This window comes from Pangasianodon hypophthalmus, chromosome 29 (assembly GCF_027358585.1).
Source record: "Pangasianodon hypophthalmus isolate fPanHyp1 chromosome 29, fPanHyp1.pri, whole genome shotgun sequence".
Classification (NCBI taxonomy): domain Eukaryota; kingdom Metazoa; phylum Chordata; class Actinopteri; order Siluriformes; family Pangasiidae; genus Pangasianodon; species Pangasianodon hypophthalmus.
The window spans coordinates 10,606,477-10,625,541 of record NC_069738.1 but is presented as its reverse complement, the minus strand read 5'-3'; the positions used below and the strand labels follow the sequence as shown (position 1 = coordinate 10,625,541).

General features: G+C 39.2%; 1 protein-coding gene across 1 annotated transcript in view; it reads left to right on the top strand.

Annotated features, from left to right (window-relative positions):
• LOC113543865 (ubiquitin-conjugating enzyme E2 E2) overlaps positions 1-12,159 on the top strand; it is a 61,715-nt gene extending 49,556 nt beyond the window's left edge. Inside the window, exons 4-6 of the mRNA XM_034301768.2 lie at positions 527-659; positions 4,776-4,923; positions 11,432-12,159. Coding sequence (XP_034157659.2) covers positions 527-659; positions 4,776-4,923; positions 11,432-11,529 — 379 coding nt within the window. The 3' untranslated portion in view covers positions 11,530-12,159. The remainder of the gene's footprint in view (positions 1-526; positions 660-4,775; positions 4,924-11,431) is intronic.
• Positions 12,160-19,065: the final 6,906 nt, after the last annotated feature.

Sequence of the window (19,065 nt, the reverse complement as noted above, 5' to 3'; positions counted from 1 at the left end):
CACAGTTCAACTCTTTCACACAAAAATCACTCCCATTGTAAATATATTAATATATAATAAAATCAGTCCTAACAAAAGGAAAAAATAGTCACTTTATATGTAGCTTAAACATATCCAGTTCCAATTCTAATCTTTGCCATTTGTTGCAGGATCCGATATCCGATACTGGGCTTAGGATCGGTGCCATCTCTAGTCGTATATAACAAGATAAGATGCAACCATGGTACATTTTTCTTCCAATGTTGTGTGTCAAACCGTAAATCGGAGCTAATTTGAGATAGGAACTAAAGTTGTGAGTGGGGAACTGAAGAAACATCGGACCACACATGCCATAGGATTGCTCCGAGGAATCATTCGAGCCAGGCATTTGGATTTGTCGCATAACGGCGTCGTAACAAAATTGCATAAAATTGAGAAAATATCAATTCAAACCTACGTACCATGTCGCACACGTACGTAGAAAATGAACGCTCATGTGAACGCAGCGTTGACAATGCTCTAAATTCGCAACATGTTGTGTTTTCAGCGCCGGCCCAAAAGGAGACAACATCTACGAGTGGAGGTCCACCATCCTGGGTCCTCCAGGCTCCGTGTATGAGGGAGGAGTCTTCTTCCTCGACATCGCCTTCACTCCCGACTACCCCTTCAAGCCGCCCAAGGTGAGAGAGTGCATGCTGGCAAACCATTTCACTTTAACATCACTTCATTAAAAGCCATTTAAAAAGAAATTTCATTTTCACAGTTTGATCAGTGCTCACGGGTGCTTGTTTTGGGCTCTCACACAGCTCTGTGTGTGTGCGAGTGTGTGTGTGTGTGTGGAGTTTCTGACAGACCACTTCTTTGCCCGCTTATTTTTACTCCCATGTTTGCAGAATGCGGTCGAGAAGCAAACAGAAATCGTACACGATGAGTTATTAAGGATTAAAACGTCGTGTTTGTATAACGCACCACATGCAAACATTGTAGTGTATTTTTACATGCAGCTATTTTGGGCACCTGAATTTTTCAGTGGCTTTATTTGTGTTCTCAAGGTCAAGCACTATTAAGGAGTTCATTGGTAAAAGCATTTAGTTTCTTTTTGAGCTGCAGTGTTTGCATTTTAGGTCTAAAGAACTTTGAGTAATGTTCCATGCTGGAGAAAAAAGCAATCCAGGCACAAAGAAGATGAGAGGAAGAGAATGGATAGAGAGAGTGGAGAGAGAAATAGAGAGGAGAGAAAGGACAGAGAAATAAAGAGAAGGAGACAAAGAGAGGAGAGAGGGAGAGGACAGAGAAGTAGAGAGGAGAGAAAGGACAGAGAAACAAAGAGAGGGAGAGGACAGAGAAGTAGAGAGGAGAGAACTAAAGAGAAGGAGAGAAAGAGAATGGAGAGAGAGAAATAAAGAGAAGAAGAGAAATAGAGTGGAGAGGGGGAGAACAGAGAAATAAAGAGAAGGAGAGAATGGAGACAGAAATAGAAGGAGGGGGGAGAAGGGACAAAGAGAAATAAAGAGAAGGAGAGAAAGAGAATGGATAGAGGGCAGAGAGAAAGAATAAATGGCAAGTTGTTGACTGTTTGGCTGGACAGTGAGTTTATTCCTCTTCAGGGATGGCGGGTCACGCTGGTAAAAACAAAAACAAAACCTGCAGTACAGTACACACACACACACACACACACACAATAATTGAAAAAAAAAAAGCAATAGCCTGTTATTGTTTTTATGACTGAAGACAGCGGGTGACGTAAGAGCAATGCAATGAAGCTTTTGCTTTTACTGGAGTGTAAAGTTTTCTGCATGTGACTCCTAACTACTAAACACTGTTGTTTGTATATTGTATTTCACATTTTCTTTTCTTTCCGTTTTCTTTCACTGGTGTGGATGTTTTTTGTCTCCTCCATAAAGAACAGCGTCCAGACTGTTTGTTGTTTGAATTGTGCAGTGCACAGGGCAGTGAGGGTTCAGTGGTCAGGACTCTGTACTGATTTTAAATCCCTGAAACTGCCACGGATAAGCCGCTGAGCAGCACCCTCAACCTTAACTACTCACCTCAGCGTTCCTTCTCTCTGTCCTCTCTCTCCTCCCTCTCTCCTTCTCTTTATTTCTCTCTCTTCTCTCTCTCGCCATTCTCTTTCGCTCCTCTTTCTTTCTCTTTGTTCTCTCTATCTTTCCATTGTCCTGTCCTTTTTCTCTCCATTCTCTTTCTCACCTTCTCTTTCTATCTCTGTCCACTCTCCTTCTCTTTATTTCTGTCTCTTCTCGCTCTCCATTCTCTTTCTTTCCTCTTTATTTCTCCTTGTTCTCTCTATCTTTTTCTCTTTATTTTTCTGTACTCTCCTTTTCTTTATTTCTCTCTGTCTTCTCTCTCCTCTCTCCTTCTCTTTGTTTCTCTCTGTCCTCTCTCACCCCATTTTCTTTCTCTTCTTCTCTTTATTTTTCTTTCTCCTCTTTGTCTTTCTCTCCTTCTCTTTATTTCTCTCTCCACTCTTTCTCTTCTTCTCTTTATTCCTCTCTGTCCTCTCTGTCGCCTCTTTCTCTCCTTTTCTGTATTTCTCTCTTCTCTCTATTTCTCTCAAGGCGATTTTTCAAACAGAAATGTTCCATGAGCGCATACGTGTGTCTTGTTGTTTACGTGAGCTTCGAGCTCGTACTCAGCACGTTCCGCTCTCTTTGCCTGACCTCAGATCAGCACTACGTACCCGAGCTTTTAGCCTGACTTGGTCACCAGCAGTATAACAGAGCAGAGGCACTTGTTAGTGCACCTCCTCCATTCCAGTCCAAAGTAAGACCAGAGTTATTTCAGTAACTCATTTCCAGCTGGAGCTCAGAATACACACAGTGTGACATTAAGGTCTGTCATGCCTCCCACACTACAGCCCTGGTCATGACCCCAGTATTGTGTAAGTATGCTGTGGCTCTTGCTCTCAGTCACCTCAATCAGAGATGCTTCCTCTGCTGTCACGTCAGTTTTATTATTAGTCCATCCACATTGTGGAGTAACGTTCAAGAAATGTAGGAACTCTGTATGACTTTAATAGGAACACCTGCTCATTCATGCAATTATCCAGTCAGCCAATCATGTGGCAGCAGGGGAATGTATGAAATCATGCAGATACAGGTCAAGAGCTTCAATTAATGTTCACATCAAACATCAGAATGGGGAAAAAATGTGATCTCAGCGACTTTTTGTGATCCTGTGCCCACTGCAGTCTCAGTTTCCTGGTCTTGACTGGCACGAGCAGAAGCCAATGTGGTCTTTTGCTGTTATGCATTCTGCAGTGTTTTTCTGTTCACCACGGCTGTAAAGAGTGGTTATTTGAGTTCCTGTAAGCTCAGACCAGTCTGGCCATTCTCCTCTTACCTCTCTCTCTCTCTCTCTCTCTCTTGTTTTTTTTTTTTTCTTCCCCCGCACCATTCTTTATAAACTCTAGAGTCCGTTGTGTGTGAAAATCCCAGCAGATCAGCAGTTGCTGAAATATTGAAACCAGCAAAGATCACATTTTATCAGCACATTTTATGTTTGATATGAACATTAACTAAAGTAGTTTTTATTTAAAATTGTTTTCATTTAAAATTTAGTAGCAGCAGAGAAGAAGTACTATTTGAGAACTATTTGAGTGAACTATTTCCTGGGTGAAGCTAATCATGAAGCTGCACATGAAATACTCTTATAAAATATGAGTATATATAAAATATAATAAACGGAATATAAAATATAAAATTTAACACCTTTCTTGGTCATGACATATGTGTTATTTCCTAGTGTTTATGTGTTTATTTTCATTCTAAAACCAACAGAAAATAGTGAAACTAATGGGAAAGCCCCTTGTGTGTGCAGTGTGATTAAGATTCAGGATGAAGTCTGAGTGTTCAGAGCTGAGTAATCTGACTGGTTAAATGACATCAGACTGTCACAACGTTTTCAGTTCTGTCCTGCGACAACACAAAAACTCACCAAGGACAGACTGATCGACCCTGTGTTAAGATAAAAAAGGCTAAAGAAATAACTGTCAGAACTCGACAGTGTGCAGACTGAGAGTCTGCTCAAAGCACACTGTGAAAGTCTCTCCTGGTTATTTGTTTGAGCAACAAGAAATCAAAACAATACAATAATTCTATTCCTAAAATATCTCTCTTCTAATTATTCATAGTTATTCAGAGCAGCAGTAGATCTTTTATAAAGCCAGCGCTAATTCATTAATATGTATTAATCCTGTGTGTGTGTGTGTGTGTGAGAGAGAGATTTCCCTGTTGAAGGACTCTCTTTCTCTCTCTCTCTTTCTCTCTCTCTCTCTCTCTCTCTCTCTCTCTTTCTCTTTCTCTGTTTGCTCATTTCTGTCTGCCTCTGTTTGTCTCTCTCTCTGTCTCTCTGTCTCTTACTCTCTCTGTCTGTCTGTCACTGTGTCTCTCTTTGCCTGTTGTTCTGTCTGTCTCTCTTTTTGTCTCTCTCACTATCATTCTGTCTCTCTGTCTCTTTCTTTGTCTCTGTCTGTCTCTCTTCTGTTTTTCTCTCTCTCTTTGCTCGTGTCTGTTTGTCATTCTGTTTCTCTCTCTCTCTGTCTCTCACCCTACCTCTCTCTCTGCTGTATTTGTTTTTCTCTATCATTGCCTGTCTCTGTCTGTCTGTCGCTCTCTGTATCTCTCTCTCTCTGCTTGTTTCTCTCTCTCTCTCTCTCTCTCTCTCTCTATATATATATATATATATATATATATATATATATATATATATATATATATAATGTCTCTCTCTCTCTGAGATGATTTTTAATCATTTTCTTTTTGCTGGTCTTCTCCCAGGTGACGTTTCGTACCAGAATCTACCACTGCAACATTAACAGTCAGGGAGTGATCTGCCTGGACATCCTGAAGGACAACTGGAGCCCAGCGCTAACCATCTCCAAGGTGCTGCTGTCCATCTGCTCTCTCCTCACAGACTGCAACCCTGGTAAGATCCATGACCCCCTCAAGACATTCACATTATCCTGATTGTCCCTGTGATTTGTTATGAGAGCAGAATGTTTTAACTATGTGATCAGCTATTTTAAACATTAAACCTCAGTTTATCATAAGCATCTCTTAACCTTGGACTCCTTGAACTGTGAGCTGGAGCATGTTTAAAGCTACATATTCCGATGACTTTGAAGTCTGACTGCAATTCTTCATCATAAACCAAAACAGAACGCGTTTAACAGAAGCCAAAAGCCTTGAACTATTATTCACCCTGTAAGTGACTGCGATCCTGTATTCAGTCTGATTTCACACTGCTGGTGCTTTTAGAGGATTCGTGGTTCCCAGCACTGCCACTTTGCTGTTCTGAAATGGCTTTAATCCGTATTATGACTTGAACCTGATCGCTTTTTCGGCTGATTTGGAACATGAACATGTCTGTGATTTGGTTAGCCTGGAGTACATGGTGTTGGTATGTGGTTGAACTGAGCATAGCGAAAATGCAGTGCATAAGCATTATAACGTCATCTATGTGCAATCATGTCATGATGAGATAATCACATACGGTGTATCTGTTATTCAGTTAGTTTTTTACTAGGATGGGTGATATGATAAAGTAGCACATCACGATACTTTTCTAGGATACATGATATACAGTACTGTGCAAAAGTCTTAGGCATATGCAAAGAAGTGCTGTAGACCAAAGATGCCTTCAAAAGTAATGAAATTAAATGTTTCTACATTTAAAAAAATACTATAAAGAGCAGTAAACAGTAATAAATGAAACCAGGTCAATATTTGGTGTGACGATTAAAAAAAAAAGTACTCTCAAGTACAGTGTGTGCATTTTTATAAGGAAATGAGCTGTATGTGTTACTGAGCATCTTGCAGAACCAGCCACAGTTCTTCTGGAGACTTTGACTGTCACAGTCACTTCTTATTGGTCGCTTGTGTAATATGCTGCTTTCTTTACTTATTTATTTACTTTTTTAATGTTTTTGTACTGACTCGATAATGGAGAAGTCATAAAATAAAAATCTATGTAAGTGTATATATGTGTGTGTGTGTGTGTGTGTGTATATATATATACATATATATATATATATATATATATATATATATATATATATATATATATATATATATATATATATATATGTATATTAGTACACACACACTTTTGTTAAATACAAACTACCAGCATTTTTTTTATGTGAATTGTATTATAGGTTTGTGTAATATCTACAAAATAAATGATTTATCACTCAAAAAGAGAAAAAATATCTGCAATTAAATTTTATCATTGTAGTAATTATTTATTTTTTTTACTAGATTTAATGCAGCTCAGCTCCTTCCTGTAGTTTTAATTTATCACATATTATATATCGTCATATTGCCCAGTCCTAATGGACACCCTCTTACAGTTTTTTTTATTCAAAGCCTTTGGATTTAATAGTGAATGAACTACATAAAATCTGTCTCCATTTATAATTGTCATACAGTTATAACAGTTATACAATTTGCATTGTATTAGTGCTGCCTTGAAATGACTTTTAGATGCTCAACCTGTGGCCATCTGTGTAAATAAGGACCTGCTTCCCTTCTGGCATGCTAATCAATATGTGAGCAAGAGAACGGTGCAGAAACATACCATTAATAACGGCTAGCCTGCCCACTTCCGACACCATGCATTATAGCTGGAGGCAGATTAGTTCCGTCTCATTCTGGCCTCCAAATGATGAGACAACGTGGTCTCTGGCTCTGTTTCCACTGTGTACTGGCAGCGTGGCAGGCACGAGCATCTCTTTAAAAAAAAATCATCAAACAACGCTGTTGGGTCATAAAAGGACCCTGAGCTCCATATAAGAGGCAGGAGATGCATCACAACCATGCTAGTCATGTGCTAAGATCAGATTTTCACAGCAAAATAATACAGCATGACAACTTTAGACTCAGGGTTACTGCATGATTAATCCTAGACCTACGATTAAAGAAAATTACTACGTTCCAGTGCCATACTCAGTGCACAGAGATGCAGCACACAGTACAGATGTAGCTTTTCAGCTGGAAAGCATGAAATAGTTTCACGTTGTCGTAATAGTAAATGAACACGATGAACAGAGTGTCTCTGTGATGATTAGCTAGCTACATACCCGGAAGCTGTAATTCATCCTCTGTTTCTTTCCATGCCGTGTCCGTTTTCATTCGATCATGATATAACTGTGATGAGACACTCTGTCTGCTGCCACAAGTCAACAAACCGCTCTCCTTTAAATCATATATGTTGTGTTTACGTTTCGCAATCACCACTACCGTATTTGTAGCTGCCCTGTAAGTTTTGTCTAATCCTATGCTGTCCTCCTATTGGTGGTTTTTAGATGAATTTTGTAGCAGCAGTTTTACACCCTGAGATTTTAATCTAAATTTTCTGACATTTCCAGAACTTTCTCGTCCAATGTCTTTGGTCAGAGTGGCACTAAAGCGGCCACCGCTGAGCATGTCACATTGTGCGATCTAAGACTTCGTGTCTGTGACAGTAAAATCAGGCCAAAAAACGTACTGTGTAAAGCCGACTTAACTCAGGCAATTGTGACAGTTGTTAGCTCACTATTGTTTCCTAGACTATTCATGCTCTTATTTAGCCTAGATGAGGAAACTGACAAATGCATGCTACATATAGTTAGCTCCAGAGCCATTGCCACCCTTGGTAAAAATAACAAGCGTTATGAATAAATATGTATATTCTGAAGATTGAAGAGTGACCTCAGTTTCCTTGCTTTGTATTCTCCAGTCCCATCAAGCATTATAGAAGACTTGTTGGCAAAGGGATGTTAAACAAAAGTACTAAATGGAGGGCTGCCAATAATTGTGACACATGTGATTTTGTTTAAATATATATTTTTGATAATGATTATTTATTCTAATAATAGATGTACTTCAATTAGTGTTTATATTTCTGTCTTATTTCCAGTGTGAGATTAAGCTAATTAACAAGAAAAACATTTCTTCATAACCTTTTTTTTTTTTTTTTTAACCCATCTTTTACCAATAATTCTGGAGCCAACTGTATTCAGTATTCTGTCAGGCCCTTTATGATAATTAGTTACTTTTAACAAGTTGAATGAATTCTCAGAATCTATGAACATTAATGTTACTGTTAATCAGGTAAATTAGGTCAAGCTAAAAAAAAAAAAAAAATTAATGATTTAAAAAAAAGTGATTCTGAGAACAAAAAATAAATAAATAAATAAACATCTGTTGTTCATGAGCTGGTGAGAGTCGCCCTGATATTACTGTAGTAGTAAGGCTACGTTTACACAACAACGATGTAGTCAAAAACGGAAAAGTGTTTCTCTTGCATTTTCAAAAAGTTTCACGTGTACACGACAACGTTTTCAAAACGATTCGCGTTTACACATATCCGCAATAACGGCCAAAAACTCTGTATTACGTATGCCAGGCCAGTAGTTGTTCGCGCTTGCCTTTACAATAGACACGTACTACGCACGCGCATGACGTCACCGTTTCCAAAGATTGCCATATTGAGTGTTTACATGGAGACGATAACAGCGGCATTTCAAAAACTTGCACTTTGAAACCCGTTTTCAAAAATATGCGTTTTCAGTCCCCAAAACGCTGTTGTCGTGTAAACGAACGGGCAAAACGTATAAAAAGTTTCCCGTTTTTGGCTGAAAACTTTGTCGTGTAAATGGCCCCTCATTCACAATCAGTGCGGTCATACATCATATGATAGCTCGGATGCATAAAACGTAATCCTGCCCCAAATTTACGCGTAAATGAAGTCTGACTACACAGTGACAGATGGCGCTGACAGCCAGTCAGAGGAGAGAAAGAATAAGAGCATGAATGAGTAAACAAATAGGAGTCAAATTTAGGGCCAGGATATTGCAGTAAGAGGAAGACGGGTTTATCCTTGGAATTTGTATCTTTACCCAGTAGTGAAGTTGAATGAGCTAGAGAACTTAGGATAGCAGACTGGTGACTAATGGGAGGTGTTTGTGGGTTTATATGTATTTTTGTGTTTTAAACACCTTTATATTATGTGAAGAGTGAATTAATCAAGATGTCTGCTTACTCTTGGTGTTTGTTTATAGCTCTGTGTTTGGAGTAGCATGCTAACACTGTCCAGATCATTTTTGACAGATTAGATAAGAAAATACATTGAGAACACATATCAGGTAAAAGAAATACACACAATGGAAGTGAACAGAGGTGATAGATTTACTTTATGCTGCATTTTAAATAGCTAGCTAGAGTTAGCTACACGTTCTGTAATATTGTGTAATATTGAAGTAATGGCAGCATTTAATTACTTTCTCAGATTTGCAAATATTACCATATTTTGTCAGTACGCCGTTGGTGTCATTGGTATGTTGGCATACTATGAAGTGTGCATTATGCAGGTTTGGACACAGTTGTTGTATAAATGTGTACTGACTTATCACTCATAGCTGCAAGTTTGATCCCTGAGGAGCAGCATTATAACGTTATTATAGCGCGTTACATTATATCGCGTTATGAAAGTAGCTTGCAGTAGAAATTTCTACCACAGAGGGCAAAATTCCAAAGTCTTCATTCCTGTAACTGTTCGCTGTGAGACAGTTAACTTGAATTTGTAATTCGTAAACTTCTTCAGCCGGAACAGATGGTTGTTTGCAGGTTTTTCGCTCTTTCATAGAACTCTAAAACCGTGAAAGGAATTATGGGATGCTTTCCCTGAGAGAAATAGTCACACTGCTGCCTACATATGTGGACAAAATAAGGTCCATGCTGATAAAAAAAAAAAAAAAAAAATTGGATAGCCTTTTAGTACCCAGATGCTGTCTGCTCAAGCAGAGGGAGTGATATGTTCATCCTGATCGCGTACATGTTGAATGTTTAAGTGCTGGAACGCTCCCCCATTCCTGTTTCACTCCTTACTCACAGGGCATAGGCTCTGAGTGCAGGGTTGAATAGGAATATCCACCCTTCCCCCTGCGCTCTGTGCCTGTTCCCCCTGAAGGTGCTATTCATGCAGAAAAGATCAATGAGACACAGCTTATTAAAGAGGGGCCAGGGTGCAACGACAGTTAATTAACCCTCACAGGCCTTTCGTTCCCCCATCACACACTCCCTCACAGCACTATAGTGTGCTGCTGAGGAGCCACATTTGAGCACCTTTGATTTTTGAGGTCAGTGATTAGAGGTGTGGATTTGGCTGGGGAAAGCTGATCTGATTGTATTTATCATGAGGTTCGCACAATATAGAGATTGTTTACCCAGCCTCTTTATGACACCAATGTCCCGAAGTACTCCAAAAGCTCTCGAACAAAGAAGCCATGCACCTCTGCTACGGAGAGCTTCCCCATGGCCCCTCTTAACCTATGCTTCACTATTAGGAACAAAGTTTCTTTTTAAAAAATAAATAAATAAATAGATGAACACCTCCAATTTTACTGGTCTTGATCATGAACAATGAGCCTTGGTGTTGATGCAACATTGTTTTAAAAGATGTTATATAATGCTTTTAAACTTTTCAGCCAGGGACCCCTTTCCATGGAACCCTGTATGATCACAGGACAAATAAAATTTTAAGAACAAAATTTATTCGAGCCATTAGCGCTTTTTATTTCTGAACTTTCCACTCACCCAGATGTAGAAACACTATATATTAATGTACCAGCACTTCCTGGTTGTATTAAAATTAACATTATTTCCACTCGTTTTTAATTATTCAGTTGCAGATTAACCCCCTTTCAATTCAATTAGGCGTAAAACAATGACAACGTAATAATAACTATAACAACCATGATACTATTTGATAGTCATTTTCATCATTATGTGATTTCTAAAAACCAATACAGTCAGAACTTTCTGGATATTCACTCACTGTCCACTTTATTGCACCTGTACCCTTGCACATTGATGCAGTAATCAGAAACTGCTGCTCTCCTGGGATTTTCACACATAACAGTCTCTAGTTTACATGGAGTGGTGTGAAAACCGAAAAACATCCAGAGAACATTGGTTCTTTGGGCAGAAACACCTTGTTGATCAGACAGGTCAGAGGAGAATGGCCAGACTGGTTCAAGCTAACAAGAAGGCTATAGTAACTCAAATAACCACTCTTTAACACCGTGGTGAGCAGAAAAGTATCTTAGAATGCACAACACGTCTAAAAGCACAGGCAGATGGTTTACAACAGCAGAAGACCACAACAGGTACCACTCCTTTCAGCCAAGAATGGGAATCTGAGGCTACAGTGGGCACAGACTCACGGAAACTAGGCAGGTGAAGACTGGAAAAAAGTTCAGACAGTCTTTTTCCAGTCTTCAACTGTCCCAGTGGTTATTATTGCATGATAATTACATGAAACTACAGGTGTTCCTAATACAGTGTATATCACAGACCCCCATGATTTTAGTAGATTTGACTTCATCTAACAATACTTTCAGTACTGCTTCTACACCCGAGCTAATGGTACTTCCTTGTCTTCTTCTCCACAGCTGACCCTCTGGTGGGAAGCATCGCCACACAGTACCTGACCAACAGAGCAGAGCACGACAGGATAGCCAAACAGTGGACCAAGCGCTACGCCACATAGACCTTCCCATGATGCTTCAAAGCTCCATACCTTACCCTATCCCACCCTTATCCCACAACGAACTGTCCTTCGTTTCTTGTTGACTTGAACGCTTTTTTTATACAGTGTATGCATACTAAGAGCAAGTTGATCAGGATTGTACTTTTTTCCAATACACTGAATGTTGGCATGGTCATCAAAAGCTTTATTATTTGTAATGTTATATTGCTATTATGACCGTTCTGCTATTGTTTTGCATTATTGAGAAGTGCTCTGCCTGAATGAGTGGAGTGCACTTCATATCCAGCGGTTTTCTTTGGGCTCGGCGACTACGTCCATCATCGCCGAGTGAGTGGAAGATGCTCAAGACGACGTTATCACTGAATCTTTTTTTTTTTTTTTTTTTCATGAAGCGGACATTCTTTTCCCCCATAAACGATTGTTTTAACTCAGCTCCCCTCTTTGTTAAGTTGTATATGTGGAACACTATGGCACTGGCCTGTTTATCTCGAAATGCGTCGTAAAAGTTAAGCAGCCTGCAGCTTGCGTCGTGCAGCCAATGGCAGTTTGTTGTAAAATGCACATTGTGAGAGAAAATTCGACTGATACTCTGTAAGTAACTGAGTGAATAAATGATGTGTTGAGCTGAAATGTGGTTTGGTTGGTTGTGTTTGTGAGGTTGTTCTGACTTAACCTCAGCTCTCTCCTTCCCTGACCATGAGTAATTCTTCTTGTTCATCACAAACATGATGTTTTCTCTTTCCATTTTTATTGAGAGCTCAGAATAAGTGCTATCTTGAAGCGAGTGATGAGTGGAGTTTACCAGACATTCAATCTAGTGTGAGTGTTTTGGACTTGCAGATATTTCCTGTTTACCTTTGCATGTGTAATAAATTTGAATAACACCCCTGGGCTTCAGCAGAAAGACCTCAGCACACTACATGCATGACATTCAAAAATATGTCATAATTACGGTGTAAAGGCTTTGCTCACCATGTCATGTATGTTGCAGCTGGGCTAACTCTGTCGATGATGCTACGTGATGTCACGTGACCAAGCCTGTGATTGGTCTTTACAAACAAGGCGTACCCAACCCGATTCATTCCAAGCATTGCATAGGTTTTCCATTGTCACCCCTCGATTTATTTAATGGTCTCTCCCATACTACCTATGTCTTACTCCTTTTTTCCTTTTCCTTAAATATGAAACAAAATAAGCAGTTCTTACTCTTCCTCCTATTCTATCATTTATTTATGTACTTCCAACAATTCACCATAGTTTAATTTAGGCACTTTGCAGCAGCCAGGCTTCTTCCTGTAGACTTGGAAATTGTCATGAAATTTTAATAGCACCTTCTGCAGTACTGGAGCACTGGTACACGACAGCCAATGCGAAACTGCACAGAGGATGTGATCTTCTAAGCTTGTAAAGGTGGTTTCATCTTCGTGCAGCCTTCAGAGGCGTTAAGATGCACTGCCATCTCAGTTCTGGTAAAATTAACTAAGAAAATTTAAAACATGAACAGAACCACTTGGGGCAGGCTGTTGAATTCAGCAACAGAAAAGCATGCACCCTATCATTGGCTGTTTTATATTCTCTCTCCTGTCAATCACAGCCAATCACGGGCATCTGTATGTGGAAGAAGGCTGATAGCGCTTTCCTCCGAGTGTGTTACGCAGCATGAGCAGCACTTTGAAAAGATGTGAATGGCTTGGCTTAACGTGTTTTGGAGGAAACACGTGATAGCCTTCACCCTCCTTGTTTGGTGGCTGTCTTGTGACAGGGAAGACCTGACTGGTGTGTGGGAATTGACTAAGACTAAATTAAGGAGAAAACCGGGGGGAAAAAAACACTTTGTAATGACTAATTTAGCGTACAGAAAGCTCATCTTAAGCTCATACAGATGAATTGACGAGATGTACCTACGTGTCCTCTAGGGGGTTTTTAAGGGGCTTTGATTGCTGGCTGGGAAAATAAGGAACATTTTCCATACCAGAACTTTCCCCTTAGTTGAGTCAGTCACTAAGAATATGCACAGGGTTAAAAAAAAAAAAGAAACCTAAATGTTCATTCACCTTCACACACACACATTCCCACCTAGAACTGCATTTACATTGATTCATTTGGTATACAAACAAGGCAGGCTACAACCCAAGCACACAGTCAACTCTAGAAGTATTGACACACTTAATGAAATTTTGCAGACATGTAATTAATACTATTTATTTGAATACTGTGCAATTTTCCTGGAAAACATTGGTTTAAAAATGGTCACTTCTAACAATTACTATTTTGTTACTCCTGCCTTGGGACTCTATGACTTCCTGTAATGTCTAAAAAGTTAGGAATCTAGGACACTCCTTTGTATTCTCAAGCACTGTTGACTTCTGTCTTCACTTCAGACCACAGGTTTTCAGTAGGGTTCAACTCTTGAGATGGTGAAACAGTAATTCTGGTGTTGATCTGAATATATATTTGGGGTCATTATCTTGTTGAGAGATCAATGGCCTAGAGTGGCAGCTTGAGTTTGAGCCCTTGGACTTTAGCCACAAAACAGCCCCAAAGCATCAATGATCCACCACCATATATCACAGTGAGGTGGATTTTCCCTGTATCTAGTGCTCATTTTTCACTAAACATGCTCATACAGAGCCAAAAAGTTTGATTTTGGTCTCAAAAAGTTTGATTTTGGTCTGTATTTCCAGAGACGCTTGTTGAACTGAAGATGAGGCACTGCAATTTGTCACTTGCTCTGCAGAAGAGCCTTTAAACATCTTGTTTTAAAAATGCCTTCCAGATATTTAATGCGTAATGGTATTTTTAAATACTTCTGCATTTTTTTTTATATCATTACCTGACATGGGCAAGTCAGCAACCATCTGTCTCTTTGTGCTGTTCTTTGGTCGTTCCCCATGGTGATGGACAGGAAAAGGATTTTGCATATTAGCAACATCATTAAAGGAAACAGCAGACTTGCTGGAGGCTTTTTTTGTTTGCATTTATTTTAAATATTTGTAAATAATTTTGCCAGTCATTCTGAGAGGATTTTTTTTTTATGATAATGATTTTTTGTTAGGATAAAGGTTAATAGGTTTTAGGTAATTGTCGCAGTGGAAATGTTTAGTCATTGTTGAGTAATGATTATTCCATACAACCATTTTCTGGTTTCCTCCCGCCTCTGAGAAAATTGGCAGTAGGTGGACTGGTTACTCTATATTGTCCCTAGATGTGAATAAATGTGTGAATGTGTGAAAATTGTGCCCTGCAATGAACTGTTGTTCATTTCAGTATTCCTGCCTTGCATCTAGTGTTCCCGAGATCCACCATTACCTCGATCAGGATAAAGCATTTACTGAAGATAAATGACTGAATTAATGAACATCACCTGAGTTTGAATCCTGATGATACCACAATCATCCGTTGCTAGTAGTCCGAGAGAGCAAAACTGGCCGTGGTCTCTGGGCAGGAGGGATGGCATACTCTTTCTCCCGTCACTCACATCTACACTAGCCAATCGTGCATGTCTGTGAGCTCATGTATGCAGAAGAGGGCGGATAGCACTTTCCTCTGAGTGTGTTGCGCTGCAGTGTGAAAAGATGCGGTTGGCTGACTTCACATGTCTTTAGAGAAGCACATGTTAACTTCAAATTAGGGAGAACATGTTGGGAAAAAAATTTCAGCTCTGACAGTAGTGCTGGATGCAAAGTAAATCTAAAGGATCTAATTCATAATTGTTTCTATAGCAACAACTCACAGAGAGTTGTATGGTAGAAGCTCTGCATAAACGTATTGAAAAAACGGGAGTAATTTTGAATAGGCCGAAGCTTTCTGTGAGGAGATGTTTATTTAGCATTTTTGGAAGGAGTCTCCAGACACGGGAAAGTTTTCAGGATGGAGGTCTTTGCAGTTTCTCTGCATTGTGTTTATATTACTAACTTCTAGAGAGAGAAAAAATAGTAAGAGAACGACTGTTTATAGCTATTATAACATATGCGATGATAGGAATGAACTTGTTTAACGGATATTCCACAACATTAAACATAACTACAAACAAATAGAAAGTTGTTCTTAAATAAAACAGAAAATAGTAGCTTTGGTACATTCTTGTGATTTCCTATAAATTCAAAGTGGGAAAAAATGAAGGCCTCCATGTTTGGCTTTTGTTAGCTACAATCTAGCTAGCCAACTGTGATGAGTGATGTATATATTCCTCCTTAAAACAGCGAAATGTATGTTGATAAAGCAAATACTTGTATAGACAGTATAACTCATTTAAAGGTAAGAAGTGCTACTTTGTTTACTGCTGATGCTGTGAGCAGCCATGTTGATTTGGATTTGAGGTCACTTGCTGAATTCGGGGTTTGAGGAGTCCACCCCTAGTTCCCAAGTAGGAATTTTGACTTGAGAGAATGTTTTCGTTGGTTTTTCCTGGTTGTCGGTATTCGGAATTACTAGTTACAACCTCCAGTTGAATGCAGCATTACTCATTACACAGCACATTTCAGAAGAATGAAGAATGAAGATATCATCTACATGTTATTATCTACACTGATATGGTATAGAATCATCAATGTAACTATTTCAGAATAACATTATACGCAGCATACTGTCACAGCCTGACTCTCCATTTATTATCTCTGAGCAAACAGCCGGCTAAGTGCACGCTACCACATTGGGATTACTTAGAGCAGTCCTCAGGGCCTCCCAGATGGTCCACTTTTTTTTTTTTAATCCTAACTCATACAACACAGGTATAGAGTAATAATGTGGACCGTCTGGCAGGCCCTGAGGACTGGTTTGAGAAGGACTGACTTTGCACAGAGATCACACTGCTGATCTTGTTCAGGTGCTTCCTCAAGCCAGGCGCTTCATATGAGCCATAAATAAGCCGTGTCTGATCGTCTGCTACACGTAATGCAAGCAGACAGCGAGACAGGCAGGAAACAGATTGATTGAGTACTCCCTTCACCAACGTGTGTGTGTGTGCGTGTGTTGTGTGTAACAGAGCGGAAAGCCCTTGAAACCCATCCTGTTACAAATGCAAAGAACTTTGATGGTGGAGGGGGAAGAATGAGCGGTGGCAGAATTATGGGTAAATAGGGCAGTTCCTGCAGTGGCAAAAAACCCTCTACCAGCTTAGTCAGAGTGAGAAATTCTAGCAATGAAAATGGAGTTATAAAACCAAGTCTATCTTATATCATGTCAATTATTTACAATGCAAAATAATTGAGATTAGAGACACAAATGAGCTTCACATGCTTGAGGATTCTCCCGATTGCATGCTTTTTTTTCTCAGATTGTTTGTCTGAGGACTGAAATTCCCTTTTAGTTTCATATTTACAAAGACCAGTTATTTGAACACTTATCTCACCTTTCTTAGACTTTTATGTCAAATGCATCTAATACAAACTCTGTAATATAACTAGTTAATATAAATAATGTTAATTTAAAAAAAAAAGTCTTTGTGTTCATTATGAAAAAACAAACAAACAAAGTATTATGTTGAAAAAGTGAAATAGTGTTTTGACCTGAATGGAACTTAGTTAAATTAGCTTTCAGAGGAACTCTGTTGTTGCATTTAACCATGTCTTGTTTCCCTGGGGTATAAATTTGAGGTTACACCCATTTAAAATCTCTTTGTCATCCATTACAACACAAATTGGGTAATAGATTTAAAAAAAAATACATAAGCAGTTAAAAGTACCTCTAAGCAAATTAGGGCCTTGACACTAAGTTTGACATGTCTCCACACTGTGAGGACGATGATGAAGGAGGGGGAAAAGAAGATTTCCAAAGATTGTGATTGTCAAGCTTCAAAATCAACTGTTAAATATCATTTACATAACAAGCTGTTTATAAACGTTGTATGAAAGAAGCCTTTCATAAGAGCATCTCACAAAATGCAGCCTCTCCACCAAATGTCATTAGATGAGCCCCAAATTACTTTTGGTCAAACTTTTTGGTCACGTGCTTCATCAGCATGTTTGTGACAAAAGGGTGCTGCGTATGAGGTCAAGTACCTGATACGCCACTGCTAAATATGGTATTGTGTCACTGCTTTGGGGCTTTGTTGTGGCTTGTGGCTCAGGCCTCTTGTGAAGACTGATGGAATCGTGAATTCAGCTAAGTACCAGGATATCTCAGCCTAAAAACCTTGTTGCCTCTGCCTGGAGCTTAAGACTTGGCCATAAATACAGCTTTTTTTCAAGATGATAAGCCAAAGATACTTACAAATCTACACAGAAATGGTAAAAGAAACACTAAATCAATGTTCAGTCTCTGGATTTGAAGAAAATGTGAACATAATCGAAGAGGGAAGTCCACGTGTGCAAGCATAAAAATGTGAAGGAGTCCAAAATCTTGATTTTGACCAAGATCCTTTTGCAAGTGTCTTCAACCTTGTTACACATTACAGGAAGAGGCTCCACATTGCACAGTAAGCCATTAATAAAAATATAGGTACGTAAAAATATGAGCATGTCTCTTGTCAAAATTCACAAGCATCTCCTGGTTCTTCACAGGGAAATGGAGCTCAGAACTGGAGCAAGCGTGAATGGCAATAACTGAAGCTTATGACTGCTGTTTAGAGCTATAAACCTGCAAGTTACAATCATTACACACTTCTCATCTCAAACCATATTGAGTTATGTTGATCTTCTTCCTATATTGTAATGCACTTTTATATATGACTGTATATATCCAAAAGTATGTGGACACCTGACCATCACATCCATATGTAGCTTGGTTTGTTTTCTTATAGTAATTATTTGCTTATATTTATTTTCATTCTTGACTATATTTTATGTTACCATTTTAATTATATTTTTTCCTGTTATGCCTTATGTGCAGCACTCATGTTGTTTTAAATGTGCTATATAAATAAATTTTACTTGACTTGCCTTGACTTCACCAAACTGTTGCCACGAAGTTAGAAGCGCACAATTATGTAGAATGTCTTTGTATGCTGTAGCATTACAGTTTCCCTTCACTGGAACTAAGAGGCCCAAACCTGTTCCAGCATCACACTGTGCACAAAGCGAGCTCTATGAAGACACGGTTTGTGAAGGTTGGAGTAGAAGAACTCGAGTGTCCTGCACAGATCCCTGACCTCAACCCCACTGAACACCTTTGGGATGAACTTTAACACCGACTGAACCCCAGACCTCCTCACCAACATCAGCGCCTGATCTCACTAATGCTCTTGTAGCTGAATGAACACAAATCCCCACAGCCACGCTCCAAAATCTAGTGGAAATCCTTCCCAGAAGAAATCTGGAATGGGATGTTCAACAAGCACTTATGAGTGTGATGGTCAGGTGTCCGCAAACTTTTGGCCATATAGCGTAGCATTAGTAGCAGCAATTTAGAAATTGTTTCCTTTCTACCAGTGTGTAGCAGGTGGAAAAGATGGTCTACCCGTTTGACCAGCTCGGCCTGTGTTTTGGCAGCTGGCACCTTGTCAGTTTTTTTTTTCAGAAGGGCAAAGAAATAAATGAATAGATAAATAAATAAATAGTATACCACACATAGCTGAAAACTGCTGTAACAAATTAAAAG